The 18,554-nt window shown below is 36.2% G+C and overlaps 1 protein-coding gene across 2 annotated transcripts in view; it reads right to left on the bottom strand.

Moving 5' to 3' along the window:
• Window positions 1–2,362: 2,362 nt before the first annotated feature.
• STK38L (serine/threonine kinase 38 like) overlaps window positions 2,363–18,554 on the bottom strand; it is a 68,329-nt gene continuing 52,137 nt past the window's right edge. For both annotated transcript variants that reach the window (XM_016199114.2, XM_016199115.2), the window contains 9 exons: window positions 13,850–13,973; window positions 12,219–12,373; window positions 11,831–11,933; window positions 11,588–11,649; window positions 9,573–9,690; window positions 9,008–9,131; window positions 7,921–8,016; window positions 5,429–5,520; window positions 2,363–5,324 (listed from right to left, as the gene is read on the bottom strand). In XM_016199114.2, the coding sequence (XP_016054600.1) occupies window positions 5,197–5,324; window positions 5,429–5,520; window positions 7,921–8,016; window positions 9,008–9,131; window positions 9,573–9,690; window positions 11,588–11,649; window positions 11,831–11,933; window positions 12,219–12,373; window positions 13,850–13,973 (1,002 nt within the window). In that variant the 3' untranslated portion in view covers window positions 2,363–5,196. The remainder of the gene's footprint in view (window positions 5,325–5,428; window positions 5,521–7,920; window positions 8,017–9,007; window positions 9,132–9,572; window positions 9,691–11,587; window positions 11,650–11,830; window positions 11,934–12,218; window positions 12,374–13,849; window positions 13,974–18,554) is intronic.

Genomic DNA, 18,554 nt, shown 5'->3' on the forward strand with positions numbered 1-18,554 from the left:
AGGATCCCAGTAGCTGAGCCATGGGCTAGCACAGTGGCAGGGGTACTCCTGTCTCAGATGGGTCAGGAAAGACCTCAGTGGGCCAGCCCTTCAGTTCATACAGCAGCAGAGCCAGCAACAAAACCCAGGTGCAGTGGCTCTGAGAGCCATCACTGTAAACCTTTGTGGATTATCTTGGAGGTTGTTAAAAGAACTCCAATTTTATTCTGGTATCAGGTGGCCATGTGCTTTGGGTCAGCCTCACTCAAGTACTGGGAATATGAATCCTTAAAACTGTGAATTAGTTTTAAGTCAATATCCAGGCTAGTTACTGCTGTAGGAGTGGATGGATGACATAGTCAGCGCCAATAAAATCTGGGGGTTATTTGCTTTAGAATGCTTCTGAAAAAGATTTTATTTGTTCTTTAAAAAAGGGTGCATAATAGTTCTCTGTAAGGACCCACACGTTGCATGAGGATTTGATGGTTAGTCCCTGTAGCCATCTAGCCTCTGAGAAAACAAGACCAGGGATGACTAGGAAAATGAAAGAACCATAGAAAAATGGAAAGAACCTTCATCCTTAATGTTTTTGAGATACATTGACTCCCCTGGAAGCTTCCTATCTTGTGTCTCAGTGTTACACTAGACATTCATTTTCCTTATCATTGAACATATTTTTTACTTGTGTCTGACATTTGCCTTCAAAAGTACCCAGTGACAACTGTCACTAGCTCGCTATGCATTTCTGAGGTCTAGAAGCATCTGAAGTAATTTGTCAATGAAGCATGCTCTATGATTCCGGGGAGTAGATGGGGTCCTGGACTTGAGTTCAAGAGCAATTTATTACATGTTTGGGTAAGTCATGCTCAGCCTCATGTTCATCTTCTGTAAAGTGATGGCAATTATGTTTATTTCACATAGTAAAAACTAAAATGAATGATGTAAGTGAAAGCATTTTGTATACAAATGAAAGTTCTTTTTATCACAAGATGCTTCCAAAAGATGATGAATTTAGAGTCTCGAAGTTTGTTCAACATCCAAATTTTGCCATCCAGTGTTTTGTCTTCACCATGCCATTTGTTGAAGTGATGTTTTAGCCAGGGAACAGCTGGGTGCACAAGTAGGACAAACAGGATTCTTGCTGGCCATTCTGAGCTTGGCAGAAAGTATCATGATTATTGGTGTATTTCATGGGACAGAATGTAGTGGTACCTGGGTACTCGGGCCACTTATATTATTGGTTTCCATGCTATTTTGAGGCATTTTCAATTTTAATTCTGCTTGCTAATTGGTTTTGGCCAAGTGGGGTAGTTGTATATAAACCTGTACAACTACCTTGATTGTTTAACCAAAACACAACTGAAACCTCAAGTATTCATTTTGTTCTTGATGTGATCTTTAAGTGTAAAAGTTGAAGACATTTACAAAATAATAGTCTTTCTTGAGTTTTGGATAACACCTATCTCAAAACTCAAAAGTGAAAAACAAAAAAAAAACCCTCACCAACAGAAATATTATAAACATAGTTTTTATTCTTTTCTTACCTTCAATAAAAAAGGCCTCATGCCACCAAAACATTTTTTGAAACTCAGTAACTGGGCACAGAACTCAAGAGCCTGATGATTATTTTTCTAGACAACTGCTGAATAATTTATATTGCTTTTTAAAAAATAACTATTGGTCTATTTTTATTACTTCATTTCCTTTTCATGTAACAATATCCCCTCACATTTTTTCATTAAAAATCTAAAATATCTCTAGTAGTCCCAAGTGTCTTATATTTACATTTGTTCTAAGTATTTGTTTCATTAAAAGTTCTCAGAAATAAGTGCACTTCTAAAGAGAAAATAAAATTTAAAGACAAGAGGAAATAATCACAATTGTAGCAAATAGTTATTTTGAATGTTCTGAATCTTAGCAATTCAAAGAGAGAATGTGTTTAGTAGCCAGGGACCTCTCTACTGATTAAAATTTCAATTCATTCATCTGTAGATCATCAAAAGATGGACAGTTGTTTCTCCTACCAATAGATATTGATCGACTGGTTGTCTAAGGGTTTTCTACAATGAAACACCAAAAATAAATGTACTTAAAATATTTTAAAATTTACAGATTTACACAGAGATATACAGGTATTTAAAAAAACAAAAAAAGAATGCTTTTATAGATAAAAATGAAATGGAATCTTAAGCCTTAGCAACCAAAAAAAGTTTTGAATATTCCACATTTGTTATTTTCCATTCAACTAATAGCTTATTAAATCAGCTATATATTTAATTCAGAAAAGGTTGATTTATAAGAAATTTCTAATATGCTTTAATAAATTCAAAGACTTAAAGCTATGTTAATAAGAAAAGCCTAAAAGAAAAATAACATAACTTGCTTTAATACAAAGGTTTTTTTTTAATAAAAAAGTCAAAGTCTACATTAAATCGGGAAATCAAGAAATCTGAATTATACAAGCTTTCTATATACTTAGAAAAACCAAAAACACACAGTTTATAATAAAACTCTTTAATTCAAAATAGAGTCTAATTTAAAGAAAATGTCATTATGCCCAGTTAAGTAGATAGGGTTTTGTCATTTAAATTAAATGGTTCACCTGGAACATGGGAAATGTACAATAGAGAAAATTCAGTCTCAAGGGTACTTCACAAATTATCTAGCTAACTTGCATCATGAATCAAATTCTTAGCTTCCAAAGGACAGACACAGTCTTCAATTGCTTTTAGATAGGCACTTAAGAAATGCTTTTGACAGGAGGAAACCCCACAGATTGTGAATCACTCTGTTGACTCCAGGGAAGAGTGAGACGCTAACCAAAGAACTGCCTGCTCAATGCCAGGAAGTCATAACTGTTTCCAATTCTGCCGGTTAACAAGAATGAGAGGGAAGGAAATGAAAACGCTCTGCTCTTATTCAATTAAAAAGTAAACTTGGGTAATTCAGCTCCTTTATCTCTCTGTCTGTCAACTTGAATTACTATAGTTACCATATTGAACTAGAGAATGCTGCAGTTTCCTCATGCATGACCCATTCTCTACCACACCAGCAGAACAGTACTTTAACAAGAGGGGCGAGGTGGGTGAGAAAAATCTCCTAAAGTTGAGCAGTTAAAGATTTGTTTCAAATTAGAGGTGGTTATAATAAAAACTGAGTTAATAAAACTGAGATAACCCCAGAATTTTAATAGTTCTCCTTCCTACTCAGCCACGATTCGAACAAGAAAACAGACATGAACTACTAGAGGAACCGACAGCAGGTATCGAACAAATACTAGAATTAAAGAATGAAAGGGGGGCAGGGAGGGAGGAGCGGAGGAGGAAAAGAAGAGGATTTGGGGGGATCAGGACAGCCTTATTGAAACACTGAGGAACTACTGAGCAGCAACATTTACAAAAACTTTTGTAGCCCAGCAGGAGTGGCCCAGTGGCTGAGCGTCAACCCATGAACCAGGAGGTCACAGTTTGATTCCAGTCGGGCACATGCCCGGGCTGCGGGCTCCATCCCCAGTCCGGGGCGTGCAGGAGGCAGCTGATCAATGACTCTCACCATTGATGTTTCTCTCTCCCTCTCCCTCCCCTCTCTGAAATCAATAAAAATATATATTTTAAAACTTTTGTAGATTTGCATAATAATCTTATACAATTCTTCCCAATTAAGAATATCTCTAAAAATAAATCGTCACTTTAGATTTTGATCACAGGTCATTTGTAATGGTTATAATTGTTATATCTTTTAAAAATTCTATCAGCAGTTAAGAGCATTAAGCCATTTTTAAATTTTATTCCTTAACTAGTACTTAAGAAACCAAAACTGCAGAGTCATTTTAGAATTAAAATGTTGAACTAGAAAGATTACTTCTTAGGGAAATACCCAAAGAATTTGGTGCTGACACCATCTCCCTTATCCTCTAATCACAACCCCTCTGGCCTGCATTTATCTCAATTCCATTTACAGTATCCACAGTGATGTAGCTAAACATGAACAATATTGCCCTTCAATAAGCTGATTTCTATCAAAGACCTGTCATGTCTGAGTATAGCATTCACAGGAAAGTGAAATTCTACTTGGCCGTGAACATCCACTCTGTTCAGGATCTTTGGTACATTTGGAGTATAAGAAAATAATGGCACAATAATACGAGTACTGTCAAAGGAAAAATTTTCATTAAAAAAAAATAAAAGTTAACCAGCCATGATATGTAACAACTTTCTAGAAAACCAAAGTAAATAACTCTTTGTACTCTACAAGTCCATTTACATGATCAGAAGTTTGACATTTAAAAAAATAGTTTAATAAAAATACACTAGTTCTACAAGCAGCCTTCTTGGTCATTTCTTATATTCAACTCACCATAATCAAATTAAAATAATGTCATGTCCTCTTGTTAAAAAAGAAGTCCTCTTGTCACAATAAAAGTAACTTTACATTTTATATAATATATAGTATAGTACATCTCCCCTGTGAGTACACAGACTACGTATATAAAGGTCATCAGTATTTCTGAATGCAAAGTAAATATATTAGTGGAGCGCTTGAGTGAAGGTGTTAAACTTCCTCCTTGTTAAAAACTTGTCACTCCCTACTATGGAGTTTGTGTCATAACATGATGATAAATTCTATTTTTTAAATAACCAGTGTATTTTCTTTTTAAAATTTCTTAAAAGCATTATAGAAATTGTCTTCATATGTATTCTATAGATGTCCCAACCAATACAGCAAGTGTTCTAACACCAACTATGCAAGATGGCTTTTGTTGATTATCTAGACCCATAAGATCTGCAGTAAAACAGCAGTACTGCAGTGTTACCTACTGGTTAGCCTATGTTGCTTTAAATGATATGTGTTTCTCCTGCATTGATTAAAGGTGTTACAGTACAAAGCCACAGCACACACAGGCAAAATGGACCTTAATACACATGTAGGCAGTGCAGTTAGAAAGGGATGTACGCTTCTTTTATTCCAGTACCTTCGTATAATAAAGTTAACAAAAATAATAAAATAGTAAAAAAAAAAAACAACACAAAAAACGCCAGCTGGCACTGCCAACCAATTCCTATAGTAGTCTTAGAAATCCTAATCCTGTAGAATTTCCTCTTGTAGTCATAAGCACCACCGTCTTCAGGAGAATTTCAGTGTATTGTTACCTATGCCGAGCAAGCCTGGTGATGCAGCTACCTGAGTTCTCTTGGTTGTGGGCGAATGTGACTTCATTCATAATTTCCCAGCTTTCATGTAGGTGGGGATAGAGCCACGCTGAGTCAACCCTTCAAACCTTTTATATGTATAATTGAGGAAAACCCAGTCTTTGGATTTGTAGTCCGGTTCTGCGGTGTTTGGCACTAGAAAGATAGAAAGATTAACCAGAGCAAAAGAATTTCATTAGTGAAAATGTCATAATTTCATAGATTTTTAATAGTGTTAGTTGTGTTGTAGATTGTCTTACCTGGTTGTAAAATATCAGATTCAGGAAAGTCATCAAAATTTGAAGTATCATCAATGCTTTTGATTTCTATGGGGATTGCTGCTGGCCTTTCCCTATAAAAAGGTATTGAGTAACTATGGTAAGTTTTCTTGAACTCTTAATTTTCCAAAACATAATTCTACTTAAAAATTCTTCATGCTGTTCTATAGATATTAGAAGGGCCATGGAAAGTTATTGTGGATTTGAAAAGTTAAGTGGATTTCATAGTTGGGTATAATTTTTTTATCAAGGTATTATCATTTATTTGGAATTTTTATTTTTTTGTAACAAGACTTCCTCATACTGGGTTTTTTTAATGGAAAAACTAGAATTAATGAAAGGGAAAGTAGAACAGAAGAGATTTTATTTAAAAGATTTGATAATTATATAAAGTACACTCAATATTGTGGGGACTGGATCTTACCTAATTAATTTAGGAATAGAATTCTTCTAGAAGATCCATAAATCAAAAGTCATTTGGGAAGCCCTGGCGAGGTGACTCAGTTGGTTGGAGCATGACCCCATGCACCAAAAAGATTTTGGGTTCAGTGCCCGGTCAGAGTGTATATAGAAAACAACTGATCAAGTGACTCAGTTGGTTGGAGCATGACCCCATGCACCAAAAAGATTTTGGGTTCAGTGCCCGGTCAGAGTGTATATAGAAAACAACTGATCAATGTTTCTCTCTCACACTGATGTCTCTCTCTCTCTCTCTCATGTACATTTTAAGAGAATCAGGAACATTAGGTTAAAATTATCAGTCATGCCCTAGACGCTGTTGCTCAATGGTTAGAGCAACAGACTGCACACCGAAGGGTCCAGAGTTCAATTCCTAGTCAAGGACGTATACCTGGGTTGCTGTTCGCTTGCAACCAGTCGATGTGTCTCTCTCACATAGATGTTTCTCTCTCTCTCCCCACCCCCTTCCACTCTCTCTGAAAAGCAATGGAAAAAATATCTTCCGGTGAGGATTAACAAAAACAAAACAAAACAAATCAGTCATGAAAATGCCTTTTTACCATGCTAAAAGTTTTCCAAGTATAGAAATAGTTTTTAAAAAAGCTATCAATTTTTATTGCTTCTAGATTTTCAACAAATATTTATTGGATCTATTTGGTGATAAATTTACAAAATTATGTAAAAGCATATATATTTTTTCCCCAGAATTATTCTAAGTTATTTATACATAATAAATTTATATTAGTTTAGTGGAAAGAATCATAGACCCTAGTGCCTTCAGATCTAATCTCTTTTCATGGACTAGCAATATGACCATAGGCAGGCAAGTCTCTGCTCTGCAACTGTTTCCTCATTATAAAACCAAGAGAATGGACTGGTAGTCTCTAAGCACCTTCTAACTGTAATGAGGGGGGAATCATAGTTCTATTCAGTGAGATGATGTATGTATAGTATAATACACCATAGCAGTTAAGAGTCAGGATTCCTGAATCAAATTGCCTGGGTCCAATTATAGTTAGTAATTCTAGCTAGATCATTTACTAGCTATGGTGCACTGTAAGCAAGTCACTTCTTTACGCCTTAGTTTCCTCATTTGAAAAACAGGGAAAATAAAAGTACCTATTTTATAAGGTTAATTGAGGATAAGAAATTTACATATGCTGGACATACAATAAATGATCAAAAAATTAGCTATTATTATAACAGAGTGTCTAACCCATAGTAGATCTACATGGAGGAAATGACACCTAAGCTATCTCAAAAGATGAAAAGGAGCTGGCTTGGCAGCAGCAGGGGCAGGGGCTGGGACAAGGGCAGGGAGGAGGAGAGCATTTCAGTCAGAATGAACAGCTGTGAGGTAGGAGGAGTGGGAAAGATCATACAAAATGCAACCTGTAGCAATTAGGTAAGAGCCATATCCCACAGTCCTGAAATGCAGTTAAGGATCCTTAATTTTACTCTAAGTGCAAAGGGAAGGAAGAAAGTGGCATGATCAGATTTGTTTCTATACTGTTGGTAGTGGAGAACAGACCAGAACTATTGAAGGTAGTTTGGCCATAAAAGCCAATGTTCACAATTAACAACTATAAGCAAATTCTTATAAGTTACTTGCATTATTTAACTTCTCCCACAATGTTTTAAAGTGGGACTATATCTTATAAATTAATAAAGGAGGCAAAATATGGTACATTAACAAGAGGACAAAAATGAAAGGTTATAGTGTGAAATGTACATACATCCTGGTTGTGCTAATAGCCTTCATCATGTAACTCTGGATACAATCTAAGCAGGTGTACAATATGTGATTTTCCCCTACAGCGCACATCAGTTAAAACCAGCCATTTAGCTGTAGCCATTACAGTCTCACTCACCTATATAATCCAGAAAACATTGATTTAATAACATTAACCAGCGTTACTTCTTGTTTTTAATCTAGCAGAATCAGAGGCAAATCAATCACTAAATCATTTTTTTACTCAGACCTTTCCCTTCCTATTGAAAGCCTACAAACATACCTGATGTGCCCCCAGTCTACACCTTCAAAAAAAGGATGACCTTTTATTTCTTCTACTCCACTATTTCCAATTCTATTTTCAGAATCAATACAAAATCTAGAAAATGAACAAAGAGAAATTATCATATGCAAATTACATCTAAAGTATTCTATTTGCATTATTTCAAATATTTCACGTTTTTGGTTTACTAAAGTTAACTGTTTATTGTGGGAAATGTGGGAGAAAATATAAATCATCTGTAATTGCATCATTCAGAGATAGCTACTGAAAACAGGTTGAAGCCATTTCTGTCTAGTCTTTTATTTTGTAATTTAAAAAACATTACGTTGATACAGTAGTTACTATTTTGACTTTTCTCCATATAAAATATTGAGGAAATTTTCCAAAGTCATTAAAAATTGTTCTATAACTTAATTTCTTAAAATCTGTATATGGAAATATTATAATTTATCTAGCCAATCCACTACTGTCGGACATTTAGATGGTTTTCAATTTTTCATTACTAAAAACAGTATCACAATCAATATATTATACCCAGATCTTTACATACATCTGATTATCTGCATAAACAAAATTCCTAGAAGTAGAATTGCTGGGTCAAAGGTCATATACAGCTTAAAGATTTTTCATAATATGCTGCCAAAGACTGTTCCCATAGGTTGCCCCAATTTATATTCCTTCCAGCCAGTCACAACAGAATCAAACACTTCATCTTAATTGGGAAACAGAATGGAATCCTATGCTTAGATAAGATTTCATCTAAAGACTTTTGTGATAAGAACTGCTACTAACAATTTATTTTTCCTTTCCTCTTTAATGGGGTAGGGTCATTGCATTCAAACAGGAGTGACCTTTGAAACCATATAGGCACCTCTTCCCTCTTCTTAAGTCTTAATTGTTTTTCCTGCATACTTCCTTTTTAGAGTTTGCATTTTTTTTAAAAACAGCTTTTCTTTATTGATCTCCTTGATTATATGTATCAGTGGTAGTCTGTTCCGTCCTACAAAAGTGAAATGGCCAATTCAGTCTTTTAGGTACCTGTGAAGTTTAAGATACAACAACCTCCTCTAGAGATTTAAACACTAACCTAAGAATTAAATCCTTGGCTTTCTCAGATATAGGCACCTCTGGAGGAAATACCAGAGTTTCTTTCCAGTTCATCACTTTTCTATATGTTTCTTGAGGTGTTTCAGAGCAGAAAGGCGGATATCCTATGCATCAGAGAAAACAAAAGTTTTATCAGCTTTTGTGATCAAATATGCTATATCTACTACATGTGTCACAAGAAACAAAATAGCCCTGAGTGCTCTATTTAACAATAAAAATGCCACCAGTCATCAATTTACAATAAAATTCCTAATGATATCAACAAAATAAAGGATTTAAAGCATTCTCCTCCCCTCTTTTACCTGAAAGGCCATGCAGATACAATTTTGATACATGGAAGTTCAATTAAATACCTGCTTCCTGAAACCAGATCCCTAGGGAGTTCTTTGGTATGTTACCATTGTGTATTTAACACTGGGGGCACGGGTGTCAGAAATTGGTTTAAAAGAGTTCTGATATGTTAGTCCATGGTATCTGCAGATGTTCAATCAGAAGCACTCAAGGAAATTTATATAGTATGTATGTAAATGAAAGATAACACATACCTATTAGCATTTCATACATAATCACTCCCAAAGACCACCAGTCACATAATTTGTTGTAACCAGTCTGCATGAATACCTCCGGTGCAATGTAATCTGGCGTCCCAACTGTGGAATATGCCTGCAGAGGAACAGCTTGTCAGACCAGCATTCTTAATATATTTTTTGAAAGATAGGAGTATGGCACACTACTGTTAAAAGCAAGGTGTACAGAAGTTACTTTTTCATTTTTAATACTTGTTTTGCATGTTTATCATGTATAAGGCGTCAGTGAGAGTACTGAGTCAGATAATATGTTATCTAAGACATGATTTCTGCCCCCAATAAGCTCAGTTAAGTTATTTACATATTTAGCCTTAAGTCCATTTCAAAAAGAATAAAAAGGTTGAGCCAGGAGACCTGGTTTCTCCTACTCACTACTACTGTGCTCTTAGGCAGGCTATTGAACCTCTCTGAGCCTCGGCTTCTGCTTACATACAACTGAAGTAATAATACCTGCCTGCACAGTTGATATGAGGATAAAACAAGAAAAGGAATGTGCTTTTGTAAGCTACTACAACTTAATATATATAGAAAAACATCAGGTATTTTCATTATAAACCTAATTCCAGGCCACTGCTTATCCATTAAGAAGTAATACAGTTTTCATTCTTAATTCATATAAAGTCTTACAAAAACTATACTTTAGGCGATATTTCTCAACTAAGGGTAGTACTCTAGGGACCATATGAAAATGTGTGGCAGCAGATTTGTCATTTCAATGATGTGGAGAGGACATGGTTGCCATTTAGTGGGCAGGGGATACAGGTTCTGAAGGAATTTCATGCCTGAAATACAATAGAGTCCCCTCTACTTCTCTCTTGGGAAACACTATACAAGTTCTGAGGATGGGCAAAATAGTAAAACATGCACATAAGTAATCTTCTGTAAATATTCTGTAAATAGAGGGTTACAGAATTCCCACCATATTTTTAAGCTGTGTTCATTTCTTCCTTTTAAAGTAGGAAATACTGCAAATCTTTCCTCAATTGTAAAATCTGATCTAAAAGTGACACGTTTAAAAGTAGAAGGAAGTTTTCCTTATTAATGTGTAGCTCAATACATTTTTAAAAACATTTTTTTAAACTTTTAAAAACACTGAAATGCTTTACAAGCTCAGGAAGCTTGCAATTATTTGGGCCAATGGGAGAATGAGCTCAGTAATGCAAAGGCCATTTTGTCTGCTTTGAGAGGATATCAGACTGTTATCTTTCAGTCTGTTTACCTTCTTGAGGGAATGCTGAGTTAATTTCACTTTCATCACTGTTGAATTTAACATATTTACAGAGTGTGTCTATGTGCTAGGCATGTACAAGAAATTAGGAAAACAAAGTCAAAAGGCACATTCCTAACCTTGAGAATGTTCAAAGACCTAGTTAACAGGATAAAGGAAAAGAGGAAAGGGGGCAAGAGATTCTCATATTTGCCAAGTAATAGAGGAGAAATAGTGTAGGATTAAAAATAGTGTTATTTTATTACACATTAAAGGAGTAATTTATCAGTGGTAAAGTCTGCTTTCTAATTCTTCATTGTAAGACTGTTAACACACCCAGCTTCCTGTTTACTTTGTCTATGAACAAGTTCTCAGAAACACACAACCACCTTGCATGTGCTGATTGGTATGTATCACGACAGATATGGAAAATGGAAAAATGGAAATCACAAGGCATTCACTACAATTACACTTACCACAGTGAGTTTCATATAAAGTGCTAATTACTAGTAAACAGACAGATTATTTAATTATAGATATGCTTGATAAAGTACTCTAAAGTTAAATCATAAAGTAAAAATCAGCATTTCACTTTACAGGCAAGGAAACACTATAGAGAAACTAAGAAAATTGTGTGATCCCAGAACACGCTCTATCACTACTATAAAGTACTAATCATTGTGAAAGATACAAAATAATCAAGCAAAAAACAAAGGATTTTAGAAACAGAGCACAAAATTGTTTCTTAGAAGCATGGCTCACTCACCAGCTGTCTCCTATTCTTCTTCCATGTTTCTGCTTTCCTCTTTGAGTTCATGTTCTGAAATGCTAGTTTCAACAAGACAGAACTGTCATCATGAGAAAAACTCTCACCCCAAAACAAATTCACACATATACATTTAAAATGCACTGACTTAAGAAGTAAGGAGAGGGAGAGAACCTTTAGTTCTCAACAGTGCTGAATCAAAACAGCTATACTACTTTAACCAAAGAAGAACATCAAACTCACAGAAGTCACTTGGTGGGTTGTGGGTAAGGTTTCTGTAGAATTCAGTCCTATGAGCTTTCTTTAATCCTGTGCATAAGCCAAAATCAGATAATTTTACATGACCCTAAAAAAAAGAAAAAAAAAATCGTAAAATCAGTGGATTATATTAACTTTGAAACAAAAGCTTTATTATAAACTTTTTAATTCAATCATTTAAAAAATTCTTAGCTTAGAATTCATACAAATGAAATGTAATATTGTAAATATCTGATAATGATTGCATCATTCTATGAAATAGGGTAGTTTAGCAATAACATAAATTGCAGCTGTCCATTTCCAATCACAAAATCAGCTCTACTACTCCATAAAATAATTAGCAACCTAATAATTCACCAGTTTACTCACATACCTTGGCATCCAACAAAAGGTTGTCTGGTTTAATATCCCGATGGATAAAACCCAACTGGTGGATCGCATCTATAGCCAGAACAGTCTCTGAAATATAGAACTGTGTTTCCTCTTCTGTCAAGGTATCTTTCTTCATTAGCAATGTCATCATGTCACCTATGAAGGAAAAATAGAGTAAGTATCATGTATTGGAAATGCCTCAAAAGGGGAATACCTTGCAAATGCTTTCTTTGCACTACACAATGTATACCTGATTTTTGCATTTTATGATCTACCCAGTATACCTCCAACCATCCCTAAGGCCAAATAAAAAAGTGTCATTGCATAAGCAAAAGTTTATGACATTTTAATGGGTTTAAGAAAGAAAGTACGTGAAATCAAATCAAAGCAGAGCTAATAATGAAGTAATATCCACCACTCAACATCCAGAATACGTTGCTGAGAAAAACATGTCAAACTGGAAAATGAATCAATAAGCACACCTGGAAATGGGATATATTCTTTCAAATTCAAGTTTCAAAAATACTCAGAGCTCTTTGGGCTAGTCATTCCACTAAAAGACTCACCTCCAGACATTCTTTTGTTTTCAAGGAATTTTTTTCTTTAAAAGGAGGCAAAGAACAAACAGTGGTGAACTTACAACTCGAAATTGACAACTGTTAATATATTTTCATGATGCTTCAAGATTAAAAAATAATAACATGGAAGTATTCTTTGCCCTCCATTCCCATTCTATTCCACTTTCCCTTTTTGCTGAGTAACAATTATCATGAATTTGGTTTGATGTGTATTTTTCCAACTTATTTTTAAAATGTTTTCAAATACTTACATATTAATCTATAGATTTATAGTCTTTTGTAGGTTTTTAAAAATTACACAAATGATATCAACTGTACATGTAATCACACAGCTTGCTTTATTACTCCACTCTGTTCCTGAGATATTACTATGGCAACAGATATAGCTCCTGACTTTTAACTACTGTAAAATATTTCATCACATAACTGTGCCACATTTTATTTGTCCATTCTTCTATGGGTGGACATTTATCTTGCATCCAGTTTTCACTATTATGACAATGCTGCAATGAGCATGCTTTTACAGGTCTCTTCTACATGGGCCAGGAGGCAATCCCTAGGGAATACAACTGGTTGTGGAATTGTGGGACTGTGGGACACCTGCATGTTCCATTTTTACTGCTATGGATGAATTGCTCTCCATAAGGATTAGATTAATTTACATATGTGAGAGGCCAGTTTCCCCACAGCCTCATCTGACTCCTAATGTTTCTACTAATCAGATGAGTGTGAATGGTATGGTATCTCATTCTCATTTTAATTTGCATTTCCCTGATCATAGATGAAGTTGAACATTTTCCTACATATTTACAGACTAGCCAGAGTTCTCCTCAGTGCACCATCATTTGACCATGGGTTTTTTTTTTAGTGACTTATTGTTCTTCCTTCAAAATGTGGTCAAAATTAGCACTATTATGGGAGGAACTATTGGAAAACCATGACTGACTACGTGAAACCTCAGAGCCAGGAATACAAAAGTAAACCTAATCAATTTAAAATTACATATAGTGATTTGCTTGTGTCAGTCTGTCATTGCTGTTACTTTTGCTTTTACCTCCAGGGAGAAATTCCATGATTAGATAAAGGTTCCTCTTATCTTGAAAACTGTAAAACATCTTCACCACCCAGGCACCATCTGCTTCTACCAAAATATCTCTTTCTGCTCGAATATGAGCCACCTAGATGAATGTATTTTGAAAAAATAATTGTAACACATGGAACATTTTTCAAGCTTACCTCTTACAATTATCCATCCAGTTCCTTAGAAGTCACGAAGGAAAGCTGGAGTTTTAGAAAAGATTTGAAACACATTTGCATGTTCATATTCTCATTACATATGGAGAACCTCAGGAAATAGTTTATTTTAACTTATATCTTTAGGTCTAAAAAGGTGGGATCCACAGGTATATTAGGAGAAGCTGAGGCCTTTGTGGTAAAAAAAATGAATAGTCTAAAACCTTTCTGACCAGATTCTCCACCTAGGCAAGGATCCTGGCTTTGTCTTAGAAATTTAGGGCCCTAGTCTGACTTTTAAAAATTAAAAGCAGTAAGCAATGCCCTATAAAACGGTATGACAAAGTCAGGGTCCTTAGCAAACTATTTTTAACTGTTAGTCAAACAAAGGGCCTGACTTGGTCTTTAACCATTTCATTATTTTTTTAAGTAGAAACATTTATAGCAACTTTATATGATTTTGTTATAACATAAAACCTCTATAACATCTATAAACATGATCTATAGCAAATTAATGCAATTTTGGGGGGTTCTGCTACTGACTTGTCAGATACACAATTACTAGGGATCCATTTAATAGGCTGAAATATTTTATAAACTGAGTAATTTGTGGAATTCATATAATCAGTTTTCAGATGTTTTTGCATTGATATATTTATACATTCTTTCTTGAGAGACTAATCAACAATAAGATTTTGATTTTATGCTTTTGCTGTTTTCATTGTGCACCAATATGAATTCTGGTGCACCCCACAGCATATGAGAACACAGATTTTGTAAACCTTTTCATGATTAGAAAATATGATTTGCTTAAAATATATTTGAGATTATTGTATTATACAGTATAGTAAATGCTCTGAGATCAAAGCACAAGAATAAAAGTTGAAAATTAAGAAATTTTTTCTGACATCAAAGAACTTTATAATCTCTGGATCTGTTTCAAAATTCTTATCTATTGTCTTTTACAAAGCATTCTAAGATGGTAAAGGAAAAGCCTTAAACTTTTGGTGTTGTACCTGGTATTGTCAGGAAAAACAATTACATCTTAAACTTGTCTTGCTTATTTTTATTTATTTAAAAAAATATATCTTTATTGATTTCAGAAAGAGGAAGGGAGAGGGAGAGAGAGAGAGATAGAAACATCAATAATGAGCGGGTCACTGTTCGGCTGCCTCCTGCACACCCCCCAACTGGGGATTGAGCCCACAACCCAGGCATGTGCCCCGACCAGGAATCAAACCTCAATCTCCTGGAACATAGGTCGATGCTTAACCACTGAGCCACGCCGGCTGGCCTGTCTTGATTATTTTTAAATGTCTTAAAGCCAGATTACAGAAAATGTTTTCAAAACGGGCCTATATTTCCAAAGGATAGAAAGTACTATGCACAGTAATCTGGTACCACAATAGTAAAGACAGAAGTTGCCACTTAATTTTGTGGGGTAATTAGCATTAAAGTAAACATGATAAAAACTTACAATAATGACGTATTAGAATTGAGTGGGAAAAGGTTTTCTAAAATGAAATTCAATAGTAACAAATGCAGATTAATTTATGTAGGAGGAAAATAGGCCCAAAGGGCAAAATTAGACTTAATGTTGGGTTCCACTGAAATTGCCCCTGCATAGGAACAAACATTGGTCAGAAGCTCTTCAACTTCTAGCAAAATATTCTATACCAGATCTGTCCAATAGAAATATAATGCCAGTCACATATGTAATTTTAAATTTTCTAGTAGTCACATAACAAGTAAAAACAAACAGGTGAAACTTTTTAATAATATAGTTTAATAACTTCATATATCCAAAGTGTTTTCATTTCAGTGTAATCAACATAAAATTATTGAAATATTTTATACTCTTTGTTCATACCAACTTTCCAAAAGTTGGTGTGTATTTTCCATTTACAGCACATCTCAGTTCAGACTAGCTACATGTAAGTGCCCAGTAGCCACATGTAGCTAGTAACTAAAGGCTACTTTTTGTCCTTAAAACCTTACCCAGGACTAACTATAATACGGCTTTGTTCAATTTCTGTTTATCTCCTTGTCTCTAAAGCTCTACAGCTTGACCCAGACACTCCCATCATTACCTATAATTCTCTAATATAACTCAATATCTCGACCTTCCTTGCCTTCCAAACCATCTGTAATCAGGCCATCTTCAACAAAATCCCTTCTCACCTTCTCATCCTAACTGAAACCAGGCTATCTTTCCACTGAGCTCTGTCTTCCTGCAGAGTGTTCTCAAGAATGGCCCGCCTTTTTCTCACATGTTGCTTGGTGAGGGGGTAGGTTTCCTGTCCATTCTCATGACTGCTTCTGAACCACTGTGACACTTCCTTCTCTCCAGTTCCCATGCAGCACATGCTGCGAGGCCACCCCCGCCATCCTTCTGCACAGCTTTCCTTTATCAACTCCTGGGCAATCTCCCCCCGCCATCCTTCTGCATAGCTCTCCTTTGTAGACTCCTGGGCAGTCCCCACCGCCATCCTTCAGCATAGCTCTCCTTTGGACAGTCCTGAGCAGTCCCCCTTGCCATTCGGGACTCGAGCGCGTGGCTCAGCACCTTCCGAGATGATGAGCCATCAACTGCCCTATCTGCACAGTGCCTTGGCTTCCTTACCTCCAATGGCCTTTTCCTTTTCTACACCTCAGCCACCCGTGGTAATCTTCTTGTCCTCATCACCAACGACAGTAGCCCCTCTAAAATCTCAACTTTAAGGAACTCTGTTTCTGACTTTCACCTTGCAGGCCTCTGATTCTCCAACTTCCATCTGCATCCCATGGACCCCACCACCTTTCCTCCACCCCTTACGCTCCTATAACCTCATTTCTTTCTCCCCCAGCCTGGGTGCCATCATCATGACCACTCTTGGGCAAACGCCCAGAATTCCTTTGTCCTTGCCCTTCATTGTATTGGCCTGGCCAAACCCTAACCCTAGTTAACCCCAAATTTCTATCTATTGTGTCTATTCTGCCCCAGAGCAACTAAGTGTTACTAGAGAAAAATCACCTAATTATACCACTGGTTTCACTTTACCTTCATGATTGCCAGTCTGGGTGGGCCTTCAGCTATACTTCCCTAGCATGGCTGCTTTCCCACACTTCAAGTCAACAGCTGTGACTATCTCTCAGCTTCCCTTGCCTTACACTTCCAACAAGCTATCTTCCTCCTTATCCAAGCTGATGACTTCACTTATTTGCACTCAGGCAGGAAACTGGCACTTTACACTCTCAGATCAACCACCCTGCATTTGCTCTAATTTTCTCTGCTTTTCCTTACTGATTTTAACTAATAGGTCTCTACTATCAAAGATCAACTCCTACTTCCAGTGTACTCCTGTGATTATCTGCCTTCTCTCTCCTGCATGGTCAACTTTTCTCTTCCTAATGGGTTCTCCCAATCAGCATGAAACATTTCCTGTAAAACAGCAACCACAACAATATAAAACCCCCAAGCCCTCCTTTTGATCTTAAATCTCACTTTACCAATCTATTCTTTGCTCTGCTTCACATGAAAGGTTTATCTATACACTCTATCTCTTCTCCCTTCGCATTTTCTTTTCTGCCAATCCAATTAGGCTTCTGCCCTCTAGTACATGGGATTTGTCCTTGCCGAGTTGTTCAAGATCTCCATATTGTGACATCCGGTGGCCTGTCTTCCTCTTGCTTTCTCTCTCGTAGCAGCAGTCGACATAGTTGATCTGTCACCTCCTCCTTTCAACACTTTCTTCTCTTGGCTTCCATAACATTATGTTCTCCTAGGTCCCCACTATCTGAGTAGATGTTCTCTCTTGGTCTCCTTTGCTGGTTTCCCCTCTGCCTAGTGTTGCCTAGGGCTTGGATCCAGGTCCTCTTTTCTTGTCTATCTCTATTTGTTTCCTTAGCAATTTCATCTTGTTCTATAACTTTAAATATTATCAATATATTGATGACTTCCAATTTATAATTCTAGTCAAACTTCTCCCCATATTTTATCCAACTTAATATCTGTACTTGGACATCTAACAGGCAGCTCACACTTAAGAGAACTCTTGATTCCCACTGTCTCCAAACCTGTTCCTTCCTCGGTCTTTTCTAAATCAGAAAATGACATCATGATGCACCCCATTCCTGAGTAAAATGCTAGGCATCATCCTTGATTCTCCCCTCTTTCCCCCACTACCCCTGCCCTTCCTCTCATCCCTCAACATGGGTACATCACAAAAAACCTACTGGCTCTTTCACTGAAACTACTTAATCTGACTTTTTTTCAGTTTCACTGTGACAACCCTAGTATGTGCCACAGTCATATCCTGCCTGGAACTGCTACAGTCCCTCAATTGGTCTCCGTGCTGCAATTCTTGTTTCTCCTATCAACAAGCAAACAAACTGATTCATCTTTATAAAACATCAATCAGATATATCATTCCCATTTGAACAAAAACAGTGCCTTCCCAGTGCATTCAGAATAAAACCCAACCTCTGTATCTTGGTCTTCAAAGCCCCACACAGTCTGGTCCCTGCCTACCTCTCCCCCTTCATTT

The sequence above is a fragment of the Miniopterus natalensis genome, chromosome 2, assembly GCF_054644295.1.
Source record: "Miniopterus natalensis isolate mMinNat1 chromosome 2, mMinNat1.hap1, whole genome shotgun sequence".
Taxonomy (NCBI): Eukaryota; Metazoa; Chordata; class Mammalia; order Chiroptera; family Miniopteridae; genus Miniopterus; species Miniopterus natalensis.